Source organism: Pseudophryne corroboree, chromosome 4 (genome assembly GCF_028390025.1).
Source record: "Pseudophryne corroboree isolate aPseCor3 chromosome 4, aPseCor3.hap2, whole genome shotgun sequence".
In the NCBI taxonomy this organism is placed as follows: domain Eukaryota; kingdom Metazoa; phylum Chordata; class Amphibia; order Anura; family Myobatrachidae; genus Pseudophryne; species Pseudophryne corroboree.
In genome coordinates, this window is record NC_086447.1 from 810,052,317 (window position 1) to 810,076,664 (window position 24,348).

Consider the following 24,348-nt stretch of genomic DNA (forward strand, 5'->3'; position numbering starts at 1 on the left):
CACCGTGCCTGAGTCCGCTTGTAAAGCCCCAGCGTCAGCGGCAGAGGGCTTCTGTTCCTGGGAACTGGCTGTTTGCTGCAGCCTTTTCCCTCTCCCTCTGCCACGGGGCAGAAAAGAGGAACCTTTTGCCCGCTTGCCCTTATGGGGCCGAAAGGACTGCGCCTGATAATACGGCGTCTTCTTATGTTGAGAGGCGACCTGGGGTAAAAATGTGGATTTCCCAGCAGTTGCCGTGGCTACCAGGTCTGATAGACCTACCCCAAATAACTCCTCCCCTTTATAAGGCAATACTTCCATATGCCTTTTGGAATCCGCATCCCCTGACCACTGTCGTGTCCATAACCCTCTTCTGGCAGAAATGGACAGCGCACTTACTCTTGATGCCAGTCGGCAGATATCCCTCTGTGCATCACGCATATATAGAAATGCATCTTTTAAATGCTCTATAGTCAGTAATATACTGTCCCTGTCTAGGGTATCAATATTGTCCGTCAGGGAATCCGACCAAGCCACCCCAGCACTGCACATCCGGGCTGAGGCGATTGCTGGTCGCAGTATAACTCCCGTGTGGGTGTATATACATTTTAGGATATTTTCCTGCTTTCCGTCAGCAGGTTCCTTAAGGGCGGCCGTCTCAGGAGAGGGTAGTGCCACCTGTTTAGACAAGCGTGTGAGCGCTTTATCCACCCTAGGGGGTGTTTCCCAACGTGCCCTATCCTCTGGCGGGAAAGGGTATGATGCCAATAACCTTTTAGGAATTATCAGTTTTTTATCGGGGGAAACCCACGCTTCATCACACACTTCATTTAATTCCTCCGATGCAGGAAAAACTACAGGCAGTTTCTCACCAAACATAATACCCTTTTTAGTGGTACTTGTATTATCAGAAATATGTAAAACATTTTTCATTGCCTCAATCATGTAACGTGTGGCCCTACTGGAAGTCACATTCGTCTCTTCATCGTCGACACTGGAGTCAGTATCCGTGTCGGCGTCTGTGTCTGCCATCTGAGGTAACGGGCGTTTTAGAGCCCCTGATGGCCTTTGAGACACCTGGACAGGCACAAGCTGAGTAGCCGGCTGTCTCATGTCGTCAACTGTCTTTTGTAAAGAGCTGACACGGTCACGTAATTCCTTCCATAAGCCCATCCACTCAGGTGTCGACTCCCTAGGGGGTGACATCTCTATTACAGGCAATTGCTCCGCCTCCACATCATTTTCCTCCTCAAACATGTCGACACAATCGTACCGACACACCGCACACACACAGGGAATGCTCTGATAGAGGACAGGACCCCACTAGCCCTTTGGGAAGACAGAGGGAGAGTATGCCAGCACACACCAGAGCGCTATATATACACAGGGATACCACTATATAATGTGTTTTTCCCTTTATAGCTGCTATTATCAAACTGCGCCAAATTAGTGCCCCCCCTCTCTTTTTTACTGTTTTCTGTAGTGCAGGACTGCAGGGGAGAGTCAGGGAGACGTCCTTCCAGCGGAGCTGTGATGGAAAATGGCGCCAGTGTGCTGAGGAGATAGGCTCCGCCCCCTTCTCGGCGGACTTTTCTCCCGCTTTTTGCTGAATTCTGGCAGGGGTTAAAATACATCCATATAGCCCTGGGGGTTATATGTGGTATATTTTCGCCAGCCAAGGTGTTTATATTGCTGCTCAGGGCGCCCTGCACCCTCAGTGACTGGAGTGTGAAGTGTGCCTGAGGAGCAATGGCGCACAGCTGCAGTGCTGTGCGCTACCTTGTTGAAGACGGATGTCTTCTGCCGCCGATTTTCCGGACCTCTTCTTGCTTCTGGCTCTGTAAGGGGGCCGGCGGCGCGGCTCTGGGACCGGACTCCGAGGCTGGGCCTGTGTTCGGTCCCTCTGGAGCTAATGGTGTCCAGTAGCCAAAAAGCCCAAGCTGGCTGCAAGCAGGCAGGTTCGCTTCTTCTCCCCTTAGTCCCTCGATGCAGTGAGCCTGTTGCCAGCAGGTCTCACTGAAAATAAGAAACCTAAAACTAACTTTTTCTAAGAAGCTCAGGAGAGCCCCCTAGATTGCACCCTGCTCGGTCGGGCACAAAAATCTAACTGAGGCTTGGAGGAGGGTCATAGGGTGAGGAGCCAGTGCACACCAGGTAGTCCTAAAGCTTTACTTTTGTGCCCAATCTCCTGCGGAGCCGCTATTCCCCATGGTCCTTACAGAGTTCCCAGCATCCACTAGGACGTCAGAGAAAATTCGATTTACCAGCCGTAGCAGTAGAGACAAGGTCCGAGAGGCCTTCTCCAAACAACTCCTTCCCCTTGTAAGGCAACGACTCCATAAGCCGATTTGAAACTGCATCCCCCCGTCAACTGTCGGGTCCACAAGAGTCGCCTAGCAGAAATAGACATAGCATTTATTCTGGAGCTTAGTAAACAAATGTCTCTTTGAGCATCCCTCATATATAACGCAGCATCCTTGATATGCTCTAGGGTCATTAGAATGGTATCCTTATCTAGGGTCTCAATCTCCGTAGACAAGGAATCTGTCCATGCTGCGACAGCACTACAAACCCAGGCCGATGCCATAGCCGGCCTAACAATAGTACCAGAATGTGTGTAAATGTACTTCATGGTAACTTCCTGCTTACGATCCGCAGGATCCTTGAGGGTAGCAGTATCCTGGGAAGGCAGTGCCACCTTCTTGGATAAGCGTGTCAACGCCTTGTCTACATTAGGCGAAGATTCCCATCGTATCCTGTCCTTTTGTGGGAAGAGATACGCCATAAGAATCCTTTTGGGAACTTGTAGTCTTCCTGTCTGGAGATTCCCAAGCCTTTTCGCACAATTCGCTTAGCTCAAATGAGGACGGAAAGGTGATCTCAGGCTTTTTCTCTTTATACATGTGTACCCTTGTGTCAGGGACAGGGGGTTCCTCAGTAATATGCAAAACCTCTTTAATGGCAATGATCATGTAACGAATACCTTTAGCCGCTTTTGGCTGTAATTTTGCATCCTCATAGTCGACACTGGAATCTGAATCCGTGTCGGTATCTGTGTCAGTGATCTGGGATAATGTGCGTTTCTGAGACCCAGAAGGTCCCGGTGCCACTGGGACAGAAATGGTCTGACTACCTGACTGATCCCTAGCCTCAGTTTTGTCTAATCTCTTATGCAATAAATGGACATTAGCATTCAAGACATTCCACATATCCATCCAGTCCGGTGTCTGCGTTGCCGACGGCGACCTGACAATCATGCACTCCCCCTCCTCCTTAGGCGAGCCTTCATCGTCAAACATGTTGACACACGCGTACCGACACACTCTACACACACAGGGAAACTCTTTTCTGAAGACAGGTTCCCCTTTAGGCCCTTGAGAGAGAGAGAGAATGCCAGCACACACCCCAGCGCTATATGACCCCTGAGAAAAACACAGAATGTTTACCCAGTAGCGCTGCTGTAATGTATAATCGCCAATTATGTGCGCCCCCCTCTACTTTAATACCCTCTTTCACCGTGTGTCAAGCAGGGGAGATCCCGGGGAGCTTCCTCTCAGCGGTGCTGTGGATAGAAAATGGCGCTGGTGAGTGCTGAGGGAGAAGGCCCGCCCCCTCGGCGGCGGGTTTTTGTCCCGCTCAAACTTAATAAAATATGGCGGGGGCTCTTTTATATACATGTACAGTGCCCACCTGTACATGTATATAGTCATTTGCCATAGGAGAGGTATTCTATTGCTGCCCAGGGCGCCCACCCTGCGCCCTTACAGTGACCGGAGTATGTGAGGTGTATGGGAGCAATGACGCACAGCTGCAGTGCTGTGCGTTACCTCAGTGAAGCCCCCGAGGGCTTCTGCCGCCTCAGTAGTCTTCTTTCTTCGTTTCTTCCGGCTCTGCGAGGAGAACGGCGGCGCGGCTCTGGGATGAACGCCCAGGACAAACCTGTGTTCCACTCCCTCTGAAGCTAATGGTGTCCAGTAGCCGAGAAGCAGAGCCTATCATTTAAGTAGGTCTGCTCCTCTCTCCTCAGTCCCTCGGTGCAGGGAGTCTGTTGCCAGCAGAGCTCCCTGAAAATAAGAAAAAATAAGATTTTACTTACCGGTAAATCTATTTCTCGTAGTCCGTAGTGGATGCTGGGGACTACGTAAGGACCATGGGGAATAGATGGGCTCCACAGGAGACATGGGCCTTTTAAGAAAGACTTTAGATTCTGGTGTGCTCTGGCTCCTCCCTCTATGTCCCTTCTCCAGACCTCAGTTAGAGAAACTGTGCCCGGAAGAGCTGACCGTACAAAGGAAAGGATTTTGGAAATCCAGGGCAAGACTCATACCAGCCACACCGTATAACTTGTGATAGACTTACCCAGTTAACAGTATGAACAACAACAGAGCATCAGATCACCCCTGATGCAACTATAACTTAACCCTTATTTAAGCAATAACTATAAACAAGCATTGCAGAAGAAGTCCGCACTTGGGACGGGCGCCCAGCATCCACTACGGACTACGAGAAATAGATTTACCGGTAAGTAAAATCTTATTTTCTCTAACGTCCTAGTGGATGCTGTGGACTCCGTAAGGACCATGGGGATTATACCAAAGCTCCCAAACGGGCGGGAAAGTGCGGATGACTCTGCAGCACCGATTGAGCAAACAGGAGGTCCTCCTCAGCCAGGGTATCAAACTTGTAGAACCTTGCAAAGGTGTTTGAACCTGACCAAGTAGCCGCTCGGCAAAGTTGTAATGCAGAGACCCCTCGGGCAGCCGCCCAAGAAGAGCCCACCTTCCTTGTGGAATGGGCCTTAACTGATTTAGGCAGCGGCAATCCAGCCGCAGAATGAGCCTGCTGAATCGTGTTACAGATCCAGCGAGCAATAGTCTGCTTTGAAGCAGGCGCCCCAAGCTTGTTGGAAGCATACAGGATAAACAAAGATTCTGTTTTCCTGACCCTAGCCGTTCTGGCTACATAAACCTTCAAAGCCCTGACCACATCCAGTAACTCGGAATCCTCCAAGTCAGTAGTAGCCACAGGCACCACAATAGGTTGGTTCATATGAAAGGATGAAACCACTTTCGGCAGAAATTGTGGGCGGGTCCGCAATTCTGCTCTATCCGCATGGAAAACCAGATAAGGGCATTTATTTGACAAAGCCGCCAATTCTGACACACGCCTAGCCGAAGCCAAGGCTAGTAGCATGACCACCTTCCACGTGAGATATTTCAATTCCACCGACTTGAGTGGTTCAAACCAGTGTGATTTCAGGAAACTCAACACCACGTTAAGATCCCAAGGTGCCACTGGAGGCACAAAAGGGGGCTGAATATGCAGCACTCCCTTTACAAACGTCTGAACTTCAGGCAGAGAAGCCAGTTCTTTTTGAAAGAAAATGGATAGGGCCGAAATCTGGATCTTAATGGAACCCAATTTTAGGCCCAAAGACACTCCCGACTGTAGGAAGTGAAGGAAACGGCCCAGCTGGAATTCCTCCGTAGGGGCATTCCTGGCCTCACACCAAGCAACATATTTTCGCCATATACGGTGATAATGTTGAGCCGTCACGTCCTTCCTAGCCTTTATCAGCGTAGGAATGACCTCATCCGGAATGCCTTTTCTGCTAGGATCCGGCGTTCAACCGCCATGCCGTCAAACGCAGCCGCGGTAAGTCTTGGAACAGACAGGGCCCCTGTTGCAACAAGCCCTGTCTTAGAGGTAGAGGCCACGGGTCCTCTGTGAGCATTTCTTGCAGATCTGGAAACCAAAGTCCTTCTTGGCCAATCCGGAACAATGAGTATTGTTCTCACTCCTCTTTCTTATGATTCTCAGCACCTTGGGTATGAGAGGAAGAGGAGGAAATACATAGACCGACTGGAACACCCACGGCGTCACCAGTGCGTCCACAGCTATCGCCTGAGGGTCTCTTTACCTGGCGCAATACTTCTGTAGCTTTTTGTTGAGGCGGGATGCCATCATGTCCACCTGTGGCAGTTCCCACCGACTTGCAACCTGCGTGAAGACTTCTTGATGAAGTCCCCATTCTCCCGGGTGGAGGTCGTGCCTGCTGAGCAAGACTGCTTCCCAGTTGTCCACTCCCGGAATGAACACTGCTGACAGTGCGCTTACGTGATTCTCCGTCCAGCAAAGAATTCTGGTTGCTTCTACCATCGCCACCCTGCTCCTTGTGCCGCCTTGGTGGTTTACATGAGCCACTGCGGTGATGTTGTCTGACTGAATCAGAACCGGTTGGTCGCGAAGTAGGGACTACGCTTGGCGTAGGGCGTTGTATATGGCCCTTAGTTCCAGGATGTTGATGTGGAAGCAAGTCTCCTGACTTGACCACAGACCTTGGAAATTTCTTCCTTGTGTGACTGCCACCCACCCTCGGAGGCTTGCATCCGTGGTCACCAGGACCCAGTCCTGAATGCCGAATCTGCGGCCCTCGAGGAGGTGAGCACTCTGCAGCCACCACAGGAGAGACACCCTGGCCCTGGGGGATAGGGTGATTAACCGATGCATCTGAAAATGTGATCCGGACCATTTGTCCAGTAGATCCCATTGAAAGGTCCTCGCATGGAACCTGCCAAAGGGAATGGCCTCGTATGATGGCACCATCTTTCCCAAGACTCGCGTGCAGTGATGCACCGACACCTGTTTTGGTTTCAATAGGTTTCTGACCAGTGTCATGAGTTCCTGAGCCTTCTCCATCGGGAGATAAACTCTCTTCTGGTCTGTGTCCAGAATCATGCCCAGGAAAGGCAGACGAGTCATAGGAATCAACTGCGACTTTGGAATATTTAGAATCCAGCCGTGTTGACGTAACACTTCCAGAGAACATGCTACGCTGATCAGCAACTGCTCTCTTGACCTCGCCTTTATGAGGAGATCGTCCAAGTATGGGATAATTGTGACCCCTTGCTTCCGCAGGAGTAGCATCATTTCCGCCATTACCTTGGTAAATATTCTCGGTGCCGTGGAGAGACCAAACGGCAACGTTTGAAATTGGTAATGGCAATCCTGTACCACAAATCTGAGGTACGCATGATGAGGTGGATAAATGGGGACATGAAGGTATGCATCCTTTATGTCCAAAGACACCATAAAATCCCCCCCTTCCAGGCTTGCGATGACCGCTCTGAGCGATTCCATCTTGAACTTGAACCTTTTCAGGTATATGTTCAGGGATTTTAAATTCAATATGGGTTTGACCGAACCGTCCGGTTTCGGTACCACAAACATGGTCGAATAACAACCCCTTCCTTGTTGAAGGAGGGGAACCTTGACCACCACCTGTTGAAGATACAATTTGTGAATTGCAGTTAACACTATTTCCCTCTCTAATGGGGAAGCTGTCAGGGCTGATTTGAGGTATCGGTGAGGGGGCATCTCTTCGAATTCCAGCTTGTATCCCTGAGACACAATCTCTATTGCCCAGGGATCCAACTGGGAGTGAACCCACTTGTGGCTGAAATTTCGGAGACACGCCCCCACCAGGCCTGGCTCAGTCTGTGGAGCCCCAGCGTCATGCGGTGGATTTAGTGGAAGCGGGGAGGACATCTGTTCCTGGGAACTAGCTGCGTTGTGCAGCTTCCTTCCTCTGCCCCTGCCAAGAAAGGACACACCTCGGACTTTCTTGCCTTTTTGTGATCGAAAGGACTGCATTTGGTAATAACGTGCTTTCTTAGGTTGTGAGGAAACATATGGCAAAAAATTTGACTTTCCAGCAGTGGCTGTGGAGACCAGGTCAGAGAGACCCTCCCCAAACAATTTCTCACCCTTGTAAGGTAAAACCTCCATGTGCCTTTTTGAGTCGGCTTCACCTGGCCATTGCAGAGTCCACAGGACCCTTCTGGCAGAAAATCGACATAGCATTTATTCTAGAGCCCAGTAGACTAATGTCTCTTTGAGCATCTCTCATATATAGGTCAGCGTCTTTTATATGCCCCAGGGTCATCAATATAGTATCCTTGTCTAAGGTATCAATGTTCCTCAGATAAGGTATCCGTCCATGCTGCTACAGCACTACACACCCAGGCCGACGCAATTGCCGGCCTTAGTGAGGTACCTGAATGTGTATAAATGGACTTCAGGGTACCCTCTTGCTTTCTATCCGCAGCATCTTTTAGGGTGGCCGTATCCTGTGACGGCAGGGCTACCCTCTTGGATAAGCGTGTTAAAGCTTTGTCCACCCTAGGGGAGGATTCCCAGCGTAACCTGTTCGTTGGCGGGAAAGGATACGCCATAAGCATCCGTTTGGAAATCTGCAGTTTTTTTATCTGGAGATTCCCAAGCCTTTTCACATAACTAATTTAGCTTGTGTGAAGGGGGAAGGTCACCACCTGCCTTTTTTCCCCATACATATGAACCCTCTTGTCTGGGACTGGGGTTCCCTCTGATGTGCAACACATCCTTAATTGCTATAATCATATAACGGATGGATTTAGCCAATTTAGGCTGTAACTTTGCATCATCGTAATCGACACTGGAGTCAGAATCCATATCGGTATCTGTGTCAACAATTTGGGATAGTGGGCGCTTCTGAGACCCTGGCGGCCTCTGCGACATAGGATCAGGCACGGGCTGAGACCCTGACTGTCATAAGGTTTCAGCTTTATCCAACCTTTTATGCAAGGAATTAACATTATCATTTAAAACCTTCCACATATCTATCCAATCAGGTGTCGGCGGAGACACCACATTCATTTGCTCCCGCTCTGTTTCCACATAGCCTTCGTCAAACATGTCGACACAAGCGTACCGACACACCACACACACAGGGAATGCTCTTTTTGAAGACCGTTCCCCCACAAGGCCCTTTGAAGAGACAGAGAGAGAGAGTATGCCAGCACACACCCCAGCGCTATATAACCCAGGAATCACACAGTAACTTAGTGTAAACCCAGTAGTCGCTGTAATAATGATTTTTGCGCCTAATTATGTGCCCCCCCCCCCTCTCTTTTTTACCCTCTTCTACCGTGTATCTGCAGGGGAGAGCCTGGGGAGCTTCCTCTCAGCGGAGCTGTGGAGAAAAAATGGCTCTGGTGAGTGCTGAGGAAGAAGCCCCGCCCCCTCAGCGGCGGGCTTCTGTCCCGCGTTTATGTACATTATGGCGGGGGCTCATACATATATACAGTGCCCAACTGTATATATGTCCAACTTTTGCTAAGAGGTCCTAATTGCTGCCCAGGGCGCCCCCCCTGCGCCCTGCACCCTTACAGTGACCGGAGTATGTGGGTGTAGTGTGGTAGCAATGGCGCACAGCTGCAGTGCTGTGCGCTACCTCAGTGAAGACTGGAGTCTTCTGCCACCGATTTCGAAGTCTTCTTGCTTCTTTCACCCGGCTTCTGTCTTCTGGCTCTGCGAGGGGGACGGCGGCGCGGCTCCGGGATCGGACACCAAAGGGTGAGATCCTGTGTACGATCCCTCTGGAGCTAATGGTGTCCAGTAGCCTAAGAAGCAGGACCTATCTGCAGAGAGTAGGGCTGCTTCTCTCCCCTCAGTCCCACGATGCAGGGAGTCTGTTGCCAGCAGAGCTCCCTGAAAATAAAAAAACCTAACAAAATACTTTCTTATAGCAAGCTCAGGAGAGCTCACTGAACAGCACCCATCTTCCTCTGGGCACAGTCTAAAACTGAGGTCTGGAGGAGGGGCATAGAGGGAGGAGCCAGTGCACACCCAGAGTCTAAAGTCTTTCTTAAAGTGCCCATGTCTCCTGCGGAGCCAGTCTATTTCCCATGGTCCTTACGGAGTCCCAGCATCCTCTAGGACGTTAGAGAAAGAGTTAATAGGGCATTTATTCCTATTTGTTTTACCAGATATTAAATCAGCCTGGTGACAAGGCAAGACATGAGACTACAAGTATTCCACCAGTAAACCCCATCAGTGTTCACAACCACTTCAAGCAGATGGCAGCAAGGGGGATCAGGATTTAGGGGTGAAACGAGTGGAGAAAAGAACTAGTGGAGAAGTTGCCTATGGCAGACCAATCAGCTTTGAAGGAAACTTATCGAGTGCATTCTATAAAATGTGAAGGAGATGCTGATCTTTTCACTGCTTCATGAATAGACCCCTTAGTTACATGCTCTTCACAACGTTATGGCTTTATCAATTTGCTTTTTACCAGCTTTAAGGTTTTTTTTTTTGGGGGTGGGGGGGTGGACGATGTTGCTGGGATAGTTTTTCCTTACTAACAGAAACTGAGATACAATAGCATTCTATAACGGGGAAAGTGAACAGGTTATATTCTATCCTGAATAAATAACTTAATTTGAATAAATACACATACCAAACTTCAATGCAGTCTCCCCAATGTAAGGAATCAGTTCATTTTTTGTGTGTTCCATTAATAAATAAATGTAAAAAAAAAAAAAAAAAATTAGAAGGAGGAGGAGTGCTTTATGCGGGCTCCTGTGAGGTATACTTTCCATTTTTATAAAGTGCACCCAGTGCATGTAGCAGCTTACATACCATATATAGAAATGTGTGGGTTCACTTCCTATTGAGTCATACACAGCCAAATGTGCAGAGGAAAAAAAGCAGTTTTGCAAACTAAGGCTGTGCAGGCTGTTCTCTATCAATTGGCAGCATGCTACTTATTGTTCAGCTTGCCTTGCACAGTAGCACACAAGCTTCCGATGTGCTCATACAACGGAATGTCACTCCTATATAAACAATCTCCATTTAATGGTGTGAATATGATGCAGCAAGGGCACAGGGATTAGTAATACAGTAATTACAAAGGTATGGCTCTCCCTGCCACATCATTTATTGGGGTCAACTCAATTAGCAGCAAGGATTTGCAGTAGTCTCATATGTTGGGCAGTGATCGCAAAAACGCGCTATGGCACATATTTTACTCACTTTTGAGGACTTGGGACTCACATTTTAAAAATAGCTGGTTCCCCAAGGACGCGATCCGCCCGCAGCCAATCCCGCAGCGGTGGGGTGGGGGCTGAGTGTTCTCGCGGCTGCAGTGTTCCTTTCCCTAGTGTTCCCGCAGCTGGACTCGGAGCTGAAGGGCCGGGTAAGTGGTGTGTGTGCAGACGGGGGAATGCAGAGAGGCACGGAGGGGTGCAGGGATCGGCAACGTATGGAGGAGCTGCTGCTGGAGCTGTGCGCCGGGGAGCTGCTGCGGGAGAACCAGAAACAGCGCTCCGCCCTGTGTGCCCTGTAGCCGCTGCCAATAGCTGCCGCCTGGACACTGTCAAACTGTGCGTGCTTAGGGGAGGCGCAGACCCTGGGCTGCTCCCGCACACAGTGGGGCAGATGTATTAAGCCTGGAAAAGGCATAAGGAAGTGATAAACCAGTGATAAGGGCAAGGTGATAAATGCACCAGCCAATCACCTCCTAACTGTCAATTTGCATGTTGGAGCGGATTGGCTGGTGCGTTTATGACCTTACGCATATCACTGGTTTATCACTTCCTTATGCCTTCTCCAGGTTAATACATCTGCCCCAGTGTCCGCAGCCGCCTGCTCCAGACCCTGACATCACTGCACCAGGTGTGTGTGTGTGTGTGTGTGTGTGTGTGTGTGTGTGTGTGTGTGTGTGTGTGTGTGTGTGTGTGTGTGTGTGTGGGGGGGGGGGGGGGGGGGAGGGGGGGTAGAGAGGCGAACAGAGGGGGAAAGTAGAGAGGGGCGCACAGAGGGCGAAAGGGGGAAGGCAGAGAGGGGCGCACAGAGGGTGAAAGGGGGAAGGCAGAGAGGGGCGCACAGAGTGAGGGGGAAGGCAGAGGGGCGCACAAAGTGAGGGGGAAGGCAGAGGGACACAGGGGAGGGGGGGTCTGGAATGACAGGAGACTGGATTGACACAAGCGTTGTGTCTATTTTCACTTTGTGGAAAGGACCCAGATGCTACCTTGACACAAAGTACAGAAGGCTGGAAAGGTAGGGGGCTGGAGAGACACAAGAGGTTGGAGTAGATTCAGGTGGCAGGAAGTGACGCAGGGAGCACGAATCTGGGTGAACCTTTGTTTGATGATGCATTGGTTATATTCCTACACAATTAGGCAGCTTCGGTCCAGGTGATCTCCTACATGAATATTGAATACAGACTGAAGACGCTGCCTGCCCAGAGAGGATCCATTTTTTCAGAGGTTCCCGGTTGCACTGAAACCACCATGTAGGTAATGTGTATTTGGAATAGAATAGAGAGAAACACTCCCAGAGTGACAAGAAACGGATGGCGTATCATGCTGGCACACTCCCATTTCGAGTTGCCACGTCCCTAAGACTTAAGCACCATTGCCCACAACATCACCCCACAGACCTGTCCCCGCACACTTCACACTGTCAACTATCAGACCTTACCACCTGCCGCCCCTTGTTGCGAGGCCACACCCACTTTCCCAAAAGCACGCGCGCCTACGGCGCACACACAAGAGACCACTCTTTTTCTGGTGCCCACTTTTAAACCCAGAAGCTGCCATCTACCCATACCCACTTCGTAACCCCAGCACTGCCTGCAGATAGCCCCATCCTTGTCAGCAGTACTGCCACAACTACTATCTACCCTTACCCTCTCCTTATCCCCAGTACTGTTTGCCCCTATAACCCTCCTTGCCATCCAGTACTGCCCCAGCTGCTATTTACCCTTTCCCTCTACCTAAACACAGCACTGCTCGACACTAGCCCCCTCCCTCCCAGCACTGTGCCAAGTGCTTTCTACACTTACCCCCAGCACTGCCTGCCTGCCCTTAACCCTTTATCCCAACTTCTCCCTGCCTCTACCCCCAGCTGCTGCTTGCCCTTAAACCTCTTTACCCCAAATGCTACCTGCCCCCAGCACTGTCCCAACTGCTGCCTGCCCTCATCCCCCATAATTTGTGATAGGACCCAAAAATTGTGGAATAGGACCCCAATTTTTTTAAAGTAATGGGTCCATGGGACCCACAATTTTTTTCACTCACCGCGATCACTGTGTTGGGATTTGTGCAATCTACTGCCATTATTGTTCCATGGGCAATTTCTGAGAAGTAAAACTCACTGTCAAAAGTTGTAACAGGTTTCTTGGTGCCCTTTTCACACTGGTGATCGTTTTTAAAATGACAGCCTACTGTAGAAAAATTCAGCAGTGCCATATCGTCTCCAACTTGCAGTGCTCCTGAGATTAATTTTGAACTTCATGATGAAGCTCGTTTGCAAAACCTTGCAGATTCCACATGTCAAATTTTAGAAGAAAAAAAATCCAAGATCCACTTCCCAATTTATTAATTTGAATACTGAGTGTGAAATATAGGTATCACTGATCAATGCATGTAATTTATGTTTGGGAAAAAAAAAAAAACCTGAGCTGGTATTGACCCAATAAACTACCAATATTAAACAGACTGCACTTGTTCAAAAAAAATTTAATAAATAAAAAAAAACACCAAAAAAAAAAACCCACACATTCTTGTTACTAATAAATTGTTATGGGCAGATTTAATACTGAAAGAAAATGGAGAACCAGCTATGTGAGGTCACAAGGGAGGGTATGCATACATTCCACAGGAATCTTATCTGAACATGTCCCAACTAGGTAGATACCTGTGACTGAATTTTACTGCTGCTATACTGACAAACAAGAGTTACTGATACCGTTTCCATAGCACACTCGCTTCAATATTCTGTAGGGGGAAAAAAGGCAGATTTTTTTTATATTAATTATCCTGATCACAGAATTTAATTTTATGGAAACCTGCTACAAGGTGTAGCTGATGTGTCATGTACATATAGTGAGTACCCCATAACATTCTGAAGTCCCATAACAAAACCCGCTGAAAGCTAACATGCAAAAGCTCTTACACATGTTACAACTACTGTATGGTGGTGGGTTTCCATCAGGTTTCCCTATGGATAAGTGGGTGGCTTTTATATATAAGAAAACAAATAAGACATCCATTAATATTTTTATGGGAGAACACCTTTCGCTCATTTTAATAAAACCTATAACATCCTAGAGCCGGTTAGTACAGAAAGCCATTAACTATGCCAATATGCCTCTCACAGGTCAAAGTACAGAAATATAAGCTCTCCGATGTCAGTAAACAGACGTGAAGGGTGTGACCGGACCAAATGAGATGTATCTGTGTTGGATATCAATTATTACAAGAGCTCAAGCTTGCGTCTTCATCTGCCAGCAGGAAAACCAAGGTATAAAATTCCGGAATAAAAAACAAAATAAAAAAACTGGAAGAAAAAAAATAAATAATAATAATGAAAGATTGTGTTTTTTTTCCAAAAACAGGGAATTGGTGAATTTTTTTTTTTTTTTTTTTTTTTACACACACGTGTAGCTACAGACTGCAGTCTAGAACGTCGATTCTTAACTATAGTTTGCAATCCTTCATTTTAAATGGTAAGACAGCTAGGAATACCAGGGGTTCAAACAGTACATCAAGCCGTTACAAACAAACCTATACCCAGTCATGTCACTTCTATCTCCTCTAGGGAAGCTATCTACCAAGCATACATCATTTGCCGTGCTGTGGGGCATTGATGGATTTAGAAGACTGTAATGAAGATGCTGCATCATACTATATGCCGACTCCCAGCATTTTGTAACATTATGCCGAGGGTTGATGCACTGATCTCTAGAGAAGAGGATCACTTGTAGCAATATAGTTGCACTGTGCAGGGCAAGTATCCTTCAGTAAGAGACCACGAAGGCCTATAGATCACCCGAAAATCTCAGCCTGGCCCATGTTTTAAGACCGTGAACTATACAGGGATGGACATGTCCACATCAGACCTCAAATGCAGCTTTGTTCCCATTTTGTCTCCTTGTCAAAGAGCAGCTATTCTTTTTGCCAACCATGTCTCATCACTGACCGTAATACAGTACAACACGTCTCTATGTTTTGGTTGAAATTTTTGTACGTAAAGAGGAAGAAGAGGTCTGTAAGAGGAAATTACAGAGAAGGAAAATGGCTCAACGGGGGAGGTGCATCGGTTCCGGTCTCCAGAAAGATGAAGTACAAGTCTACCCAAAAAAGATCTAATCAGGTACCCAAGGAGCAAACACACTTGTGCAGCCTCTTGAGAACGAAAAGGCCACTTCATCCTTAATGAAAATACAAAAACACAAAAATACTCAAGAACAAGGCGCTCGGTGCAGTTTCATAAACAAATAATACTTAAATGTCCTTATGTATTAAAAGGAGAGAATCCCAATTCAGTACGTCTCCTCCCGTGGTGATGCAGATGACTCTTCTATTCCACAGATAGTCTCATGATGATATGTAATAAAACATAATAAAACACATCATAGGGGTCAATTCTATTCGGCAACTTAAGAATAGCGCCGGGAATTAGCTCCCGACGCTATTCAATTCAGCTCCAGTTAAGTCGGCGATGTCCCGTTCTCGCCGACTTAACAGGTAGTTTTGTCGGGAGAACGGGCAATCTCCGACTTAACTCCCCGGCGCGAGGCTGATTCCCGACAGAATCAGCCTCGCGCCGGCCGCGAGGCAGCACTTTTGTCGGGTTTCTTCTCTCATCCCCTGGGGATGAGAGAAGAATTCCCGACAATTGCGGGTCACTAGCAGCTGAATTGAATAGCGTCGGGAGCTAATTCCCGGCGCTATTCTTAAGTTGCCGAATAGAATCGACCCCATAGTGTAATACGTCCCATAATATTTTTCTCAAACTAAAACAAGTCCACTCGGAGTAGATGGCATACCCCACTCACAATGGAAAAATACGATCTCCACACATAAAGGTATCTTCAAGAGTGGAATTGTAATGACTGGTGTGGACGGCCATACCAGTCATTACAATTCCACTCTTGAGGTTTGTGGATGTGGATTTACACTGCCTATGTATATATTTTAGTAAATAAAAGTTTTATATTTCCACCTCCTTGTTTCTCATTTGGGAAAGAAAGGTGACAGCACTGGAGCAGCTTACAAAGAAACCGTTATGTGAGGAACCATGCTTATCTCTGTGTGAGTATGGTACGCATTTATTTTCGTCAACACTTTTTCAGATAAAGATACCTTTATGTGTGGAGATCGTATTTTTCCATTGTGAGTGGGGTATGCCATCTACTCCGAGTGGACTTGTTTTAGTTTGAGAAAAATATTATGGGACATATTACACTATGATGTGTTTTATTATGTTTTATTACATATCATCATAAGACTATCTGTGGAATAGAAGTCATCTGCATCACCACGGGAGGAGACGTACTGAATTGGGATCCTCTCCTTTTAATACATAAGGACATTTAAGTATTATTTGTTAATGAAACGGCACTGAGCGCCTTGTTCTTGAGTATTTTTGTGTAATGAAGTACAAGTCTAGTCTGAAGCTTTGCATTACCGACCCCACCAGGTCTCACTGGATGCCTTCACAGTCTGGCAAAAAGCCATGGAAATGGGTGGGGTGGAAGGGAGGCGGAGGAAATAAATGTAAACCTGTAATTGCACCAATATTTATATATTTGTAGGCTGTGATCACACCTGCACATTGGGAAGCTCTTTTATCCATTAGGCGAAAGCACCAGATCCCTGTTGCAAATTGAAAGCACTAAAGTCTACGTCCTGCAGGCGTTTCCAAAAACCATCTAAGGCTCACCCTGCATTTGTACCAAACCAGATAAACACAAGTCTGCTGAAACTTAAGTCTATTCAAAGGAATGTAAGTGGTTTCTGATGTTACAAACTAGCTGTAAATAGTCAGATAACAGATTTTGGCCAAACAAATACAAAAATAATAAAAGTTCTAAAATAGGCACCTAAAACAGATGTGAGGGCAGACTTAAATTAAATTATGTTTCCACCACACTATGGCCCAATTTAGAAATAGAAGCAAATCAAACACAGGAACAATACAGCAACGATTGCCTCCTAGAATTAAGCTAGGACATACCCCTGCCCAACTGGAAATCTCTCTGCGCATTTTATATTTGCCCCATTGTCAGGGCGGAAATGGCTTCTTTATTTGCTCCAATCTCTGAATAGGGAAAGCTTGCTGCAGCTTTAATCAGACAATGGGGTCGATTCTATTCGGCAACTAATGAATAGCGCCGGGAATTAGCTCCCGACGCTATTCAATTCAGCAATTAATTACCTGCAATTGTCGGGAATTCTTCTCTCATCCCCGGGGGATGAGAAGAGAAACCCGACAAAAGTGCTGCCTCGCGGCCGGCGCGAGGCTGATTCTGTCGGGAATCAGCCTCGCGCCGGGGAGTTAAGTCGGAGAATGCCCGTTCTCCCGACAATTCAACCTGTTTTGTCGGCGAGAACGGGACATCGCCGACGTAACTAGTTGCTGAATTGAATAGCGTCGGGAGCTAATTCCCGGCGCTATTCATTAGTTGCCAAATAGAATCGACCCCATTATCTAAAAACCTGTGTATAAATAGTCTGTAAAACAGCTAAATCTTTCCCCCTAATATAAAATGTTATATATAGTCATCCAAGTGTGTCTTTCATGGCTTTAAAAGAAAAGGAAAAAAACAAATACAGACTGAGTCACTGCATATGTAAATGACAAGTGACCCAGACAGTTTTCCCTTATTCTGAGTTACTTATCATTAGTTAAGGAATGTAATAGTTTGGGTTACTTTGCTACTGTGTTTGAGGTGAATGAATGGGTGTGCTGGGTAACTTGTCCTTTATAGTACAGTATCTGGAGAAGAATAACCTGTTCCAGCATTTACAGATAAACGCTGATTAGTTTCCTTCCTAGCTTACTTGCTCTCCGGTCTCCTCAGGAGAGGGAGGCTTGCAATAATCGTATCAGTAACCAGTACCCTTTCTAAAGTCAGAAATACCGTAAGATCACTAACCATTTGAAAGGCGTTTGCTTTTTATGGCTATTAGCGGACTGAGTGTATTCTGATAAATATGGACATAAGCAACTATAAATTAACACTGATAGAAGTGCAAAGTCCTGACTTATGCTGGCTTCACCGTTCCATTATAGAAGCAGTTAAGTGCCACTACCAGACATTTAGAAAACATTTCACACTTTGTTCTCAATCACTGTAAGCTTTTAGTGAGCCAAGCCCTAAGGGGGGATTTCAGTCTCCCGACATCGACGTGATGTGCCATAACAGAATGGCACATTACTTCTGCTGGCACTGCGTTGTCAGGCATGGCGGCGATTCCTGGTGACACATAAATGAATTTGTCTCTAAGGGGGAATAAATTGTTTAAAGGGCACCTATAATTGCATATCGCCTGTCACTTTAGATGGGGTGATATTCAATTGTTTGGCAGCCCCTTGTTTTTCACTCTGATTGCACCCAGAAGTACCCGATTTAGCCGTGTTAAATGGCTTAACTAGCTTCAGTATTGAGCATGCTGTGAAAAGTGCTGTTTGGGCTGTACAAGTTATTGCACATTTCTGATTGCTAGCTCAGTAGGCTGTGAGCAGAGATGATGCTAGCATGCCCGTCGGCGAAAACTAGAGGGTGCACAAGGGTGCGGGGGATATAATGTGGCAGCTTCTACCATGCATTTGTGGGTTTTAGTCATGTGTAGAATCCAGAGGGGGGGGTTGTCAAACCTCAAAGCTGGTCCCCCCGCACCCACCCACCGGTAGCTATTCAAATGTTGCTGCAGACGGGCGCGAGAAGCTAATTTCAGCTTGCTACCCCTGTGGGTGGCGAGCTAAAATGCGCATAAATAGACCCGTTTGGGAGCCCAAAGGGATCTTTCCACGCTAGTACCCATTAGTTTAGTCGGGTTTAGGAGCTGTGTGCCCTTAAACCCAACTCTAATGGGCACAATCAATGCGATAAGTAGGGACAATTGAATATTTCCCAGCGATCTCCCGTCACTTTAGACAGGAGATCAGGCACGATTAAACAACCAAATTCTCCCCAGAGTGTTCAAAGTCTGTAAGCGCTATAGTGTTCTGAATGTATTAATCTCTTAACTGTAGAGGGAAATGGAATATGCTAACGCTATATAAATGTTAATAATTGCCCCAAAATGTAACACTATACTGAATGGGAAATTGTATCACCACAGTCATGAAAGCATTCTGCAACACACTTGGCAGATAAGGCACACTTGTGTGACAGGGTAACAGTGATTACCATTGCATTTTATCATATTACAAAGAGTTTACAACTTTAAAATAAGTATTAGAAAGCCAGTGTGCAACAGCTCTCTAATGTTTGGTGGTGGTATGTAGTTTACTAACAAAGAGCAGAACCCATAATATATAGTAACATTGGATACCGTATACACTGACTTTTACAGACTTACCAAATTTTACAGTGTGATAACTTAAATAGTGCGTCATGTGGGTTCGTGTTCCCAGCTGTGCAAAGCAGTTTTCATTTGAAAATGATACATTATAGGGCAACACTTGTGTCATATTAACATTTACTTGTATAGCGCAAGAATATCCTGTTGCGCTTTACAACTGGGAACAAAACACTAATAGAACAGTAACAAAACGAGATTGGGTAATAACAGATTGACACAGAGGTAAGAGGGCCCTGCTCGCAAGCTTACACAGTAGAAAGCATTAAGACAATTTTTTTTAAAGGATTAAACAAATCAATGGATCTAACAATTCTGTGTATTGTAGCTGTGACAGGATGGGGTGGGGGTAGATAATTATGCTTTAGAACTGAACCAACATACTGAAAGCTGAGAAGTGTAGACTGAAGTGCTCACACTAGTGTCGATAAAGAATATCCAAACTATAGAGAGGAAAAACAGATTCCACGCGTGATAGGTTTCATGCACCACACATGGACAGGAGGAAAAGTGAAATCAGTCTGGCTCAGCAGATACCAGAGCTGTGTGACCAGATGTGCACATCTTACAGTAATAAAATAAATACTTGTGGTCTGCAGACTATTTAGAAAAGATGGACTTCAGCCAAAGTGAGCCAGAATGGGTTACTTACTCTGGCCTGGCAAGAGACCATCAACTACTAAACCAAGCAGTTTACATCCTTGGGGAAATTGCAAATCTGCTGAAGTTCTGGACAGGAAAGATGAGTCAACTATTTCCATCAGTAAAAAAAAAAGCACAGGATTAATTCTACTTTTATACACAGTACAAAGAAAAGGGTTATGCTATTACAGAGTGTTCGGCCAACTCAAAGCGCCATTTGAGGTTTCATACACTTAATTTCAAACTTTTTCAATTACAATTTAAAGTTCTGCATTCGTTCTAAAACAAGATGTATTGCTCGGTTATACTGAATGAGCTTAATGCGATAACCTAACCACTAGATGACATTGTTCTATAGATACAAAAAAGTTAGATTCCAAAAAAATAATATGGTTTATTTTTTTTGAGAGATCAAGAGACACACTATGTGGGGGCACTTATGCTATACATGCCTTTATATTTGAATTCACTATGTTTAGAATATATAATATAAAACTGTAAATTTTGCCCCGTCTACAACATGGGTAGTGGGTACCAGAGCGCACTCCTATCCCACCAGTTACCTTACAGCACTGAGGGGTCTGAGAAGTTGAGTGTGACACCCCGCCCCTCCCCAAACCCAGCCATCACATGACCTACAAGGTAACACACTGAAGGACTCTCACTGGCAAATAGTATTAAAAGTCGACGACTATTCTATTACAGACCCTCCAACATGACCCGCCCCACTAGGTACAAAATGCTCTGTTTCTGGACTTCCCTCTTAATTTATGATTTCCATCACCTGTGTTGAACTAGTTAAATGATAAGAAAGCTGTTTCTTCACAGGTGATGGCAATAATAAATTAAGAGGGAAGTCCAGAAACAGAGCATTTTGTACCTAGTGGGGCGGGTCATGTTGGAGGGTATGCTATTATCCATGGCAAGGACACATTTATCTAATGGAGCTGAACATACTCCGCTAAAAACAAGACTGCTAAAAAGCTTGCTGCTAAAATACATGAGCGTGTGTGTATATTTATCTATAAACCATTTTATGTATATTTAGGCCCTTTCTTACAATTAATACTTCTATAAATGTAACCTACAAGTCTCTCAGTTACGAAAACGTAAAAAGTTATTTTTGCCCAGTACAGTTCCTCTTTGTCACTTACAGCTTCCTCTAACTTACAAAGAACAAGTGTTAGGTTGTGTATTAAAGGGATAGGATATATATGAAATGAACCTTAAGCAGAACAACTTTACATTGAATTTTGTGCATCTGCCGACAGGAAAGAAAAAAAAAAAAAAAAAAAAAAAAGAAATGAGGGAGTCTCGAGAACTGTATCAACTTTAAAAAGAATTTGCATACGAAATATAAAATTGCGCTGTGAACATTTATGAGAACATCAAATGAATATGTAAGACTAAAACAAATGTCAATTTCATAGCGTTAATTCGTCTAGCACAGAGGTTCTCAAACTCGGACCCCAAACAGTGCATGTTTTGCAGGTCTCATTATAAAATCACAAGTAAAATAATTAGCTCCACCTGTGAGCCTTTTAAAATGTGTCAGTGAATAATGAATACACCTGTGCACCTGCTGTTTTACCTGCAAAACATGCACTGTGTGGGGTCCTGAGGACGGAGTTTGAAAACCTATGCTCTAGCACACAGGTTCTCAAACTCGGTCCTCAGGACCCCACACAGTGCATGTTTTGCAGGTCTCCTCAGAATCACAAGTGAAATAATCAGTTCCTCCTGCAGACCTTTTAAAATGTCAGTGAGTAATTAATACACATGTGCACCTGCTGGGTTACTTGCAAAACATGCACTGTGTGGGGTCCTGAGGACTGAGTTTGAGAACCTGTGCTCTAGCACATGCATCTACAATTATGAGTCATTAGCAGATTTCCTACTTGTCAGAAACAGCAAAAATTGACCCCTCACCTGTAATCTAAATACATCCAGCCCCAACATACAGTACCTGATAAGAAACTGGCCGAGTCCTGGCTTACATCTCAACCATATAGGCTGTGCTGTATACTTTGCATATGTATTGGTAAATATTGAGGTATAAATATACTATGTATGTTTTATCTACAACCGAGTTCTGCAATCGTGCGGTGTGAGACCAGTATAAACATGGATTACCATTACGGCTTTATACAACAGAGCGATACAAAAAATATCAGATTTCTACGTTATGAACATTTAGAAAGGAGTTATCTGAACCGGAATGAAGTTACAAAGCGTGTAGTGAAGCCACAGCGCCCCATCTACCCCTTCCTGTCACGGCAGAAGAGAAACCTGCAGCACAGAACTATACGCCTGCTGACAGCACTCCCCGATACAGCAACTTATCAACAGCAATGAATTAGATGACAGGCTATGATGATGGGAAATGATGAGAAAGGAGTGCTCAGACACACGGTGCAGAGGATGCTCTATGTGACGGCATGTCACTGAGACTATTGTATTCCCCAAACGCCTTATTACACTGATACATGACTGAAGGTGAAGGCTATCCCCGCCACCTCCACATGTCAAGGTACAGAGAGCCTTTGATCAGGCTAGGGCCTGCAGCTCCCATTCCACCCCAGCAGGCGGGGACAAGACTGTAACCCCTGCCCTGCCAGGGGCTCCCCGATGCCACACACACTAATGCAATGTCATGTGTCAGTGGTGGTGAAGGGGGGGTTCGGGCACACATACACATCTAACATGTTCTACAGTATATTACACCTGACATGTTCTATAGGATGAAAACTATGTATGCTCCTGTGTGAAACGCCACATGAGAAGCAAAGATGCACACACATTATATATATATATATATATATATATATATATATATATATATATATATTATATACACACACACCCACCTACATGTATGAGAGACAGGGACACGAGATTAGGGTGGCACATATACTGGGTCACGTCCACAAGCCCTGCATGGTGTAAGTGGAAGAAGCTAGGATAACAGCGGTGTGTGGCCCCCAGCATCCCGGGATGCGGGTGATTCCGACACAGGGTATGCTGCTACAAACGCCCACGGGTTGCAGGGCGAGGGGAGGGGGGGATGACAACCAACGCCCAGTGTGCGCCCGGGCTGCAGGACTTACCCCCGTCCCGTTGTCGCACACCACCACCTTCCTGCCTTGGCTGTCCATGTCGGTGCCTCCCTCCTGCGCCGGAGCCGCCGAGCTCTCAGTCACTGGCTAGACCGGAAGTGTGTCCCCCGCCCGACACCGCCACTAGTACTTCTTCTCCTCCGGTGGGTGCGGGCACGTGATCCGACGCGTCACCGCTGCCTGTGCCCGGCTAGCCAATCAGGGAACCGCACACAGGACACTGGCAGAGGGAGTGGGCTGCCGGCTGCTCATTCATAGCCCGCTGACGCTGCCAGCGCCATCTCTCTTACTGGCTACGTATGTAGCGTACTGCTATAGGCTTATAATGGCTATGTGTACCCGAATCTCACGCCTAGATAACCCTCTGTCTTAAGTATTTACGGCTATCCATTAGACTGTCTTTCCTTGCACTGCGGCTCAGTGTGCTGCTGTTACACGGGAGCAGGGTGTGTCTGTAGCACTGCACAAGGGTCTAGCTGACGGCATCCAGTCTGTCTGTATTGTAGCACGTCCGTAAAACCAGTCGGTGTATCAGACCAAGCGGGTTATATTTCCAGCAGTAAACATGGCCGCCAGTGGGGACGTCAGAAGCGGTGACTGCGGGTAGGACGTTGCTGTGGGTCACTATGCGCCCGGGGGACATTTTGTTGTAGCCAAGTGTAGTCCGTGTCCTGTGCTGCAGCTGCAATGTCAGCGCCCTGAGAGCGGATATAGCGGTCTGACTCTGCAGTGCCATAACGAGGACTCGGAGGAGACTAGGCACAGGCAGGAGCACCAGCGCAGCGTGAGTAACAGGGGAGCTATGAATAGAGCAGGCCTCGCTGCCGGGTTATCCTGTATCTGGGCTGTAGCTTTCACGCGGGGGACGTTTCTCATATTGCAGAGGTGGCCAGCCAGTCACATTGTGAGGGGGAGATGTATCAAACCTTCTAAAGAGGATGCGTGGAGGTGTTGCCTATAGCAACAATCAGCTTATAGCTGTTGTTTTATATAATGTACTAGACAGATGATAGCTAGAAGCTCATTGGTTGCTACGGGCCACTTTTCTTCTTTATAAAGTTTGAAATGAAAGGTAAAAATGGGGGAGATTCAAATGTTTGAAAAGTCAGTTGGGAGTCTGTTTTTTTCCTATCTAATAGACAGGAAAAAAGACACCCAACCGACTTTTGAGTCTGCGCTAAAAGACAGGTGATAAAGTGCAGCAAGAAATAATTTACAAGGAGGGTCACGCAAACTCCTAGACACAATGCATGTGATACATCATTAAAATGCAATCAATGGGCAAAAAAAAAAAAAATCTGGTTTTCAAGTTCTCAAAATATTTTAAAAGGTTTAACACCCTCAACACTCCAAATAAGGATCTTCTTTATATGGTTTTACCCCAAAAGCCCAGCTTTATAAATTTATCACGTCTCAGGGTG

At 46.4% G+C, this 24,348-nt stretch overlaps 2 protein-coding genes across 4 annotated transcripts in view; one reads left to right on the forward strand and one right to left on the reverse strand.

The window, feature by feature from the left end:
• ACTR2 (actin related protein 2) overlaps positions 1–23,074 on the reverse strand; it is a 143,917-nt gene extending 120,843 nt beyond the window's left edge. For both annotated transcript variants that reach the window (XM_063918416.1, XM_063918415.1), the window contains exon 1: positions 22,919–23,074. In XM_063918416.1, the coding sequence (XP_063774486.1) occupies positions 22,919–22,966 (48 nt within the window). In that variant the 5' untranslated portion in view covers positions 22,967–23,074. The remainder of the gene's footprint in view (positions 1–22,918) is intronic.
• A 62-nt stretch (positions 23,075–23,136) lies between these two features.
• The window catches only part of MRPL14 (mitochondrial ribosomal protein L14), a 76,077-nt gene continuing 74,865 nt past the window's right edge, over positions 23,137–24,348 (forward strand). The window contains exon 1 of one of the 2 annotated variants that reach the window (XM_063918420.1): positions 23,137–23,224. The gene's annotated coding sequence lies outside the window, so the exon portion shown is untranslated. Of the gene's footprint in view, positions 23,225–23,546; positions 23,712–24,348 lie in introns of those variants that run through there. The other variant, XM_063918419.1, reaches the window with a different exon arrangement.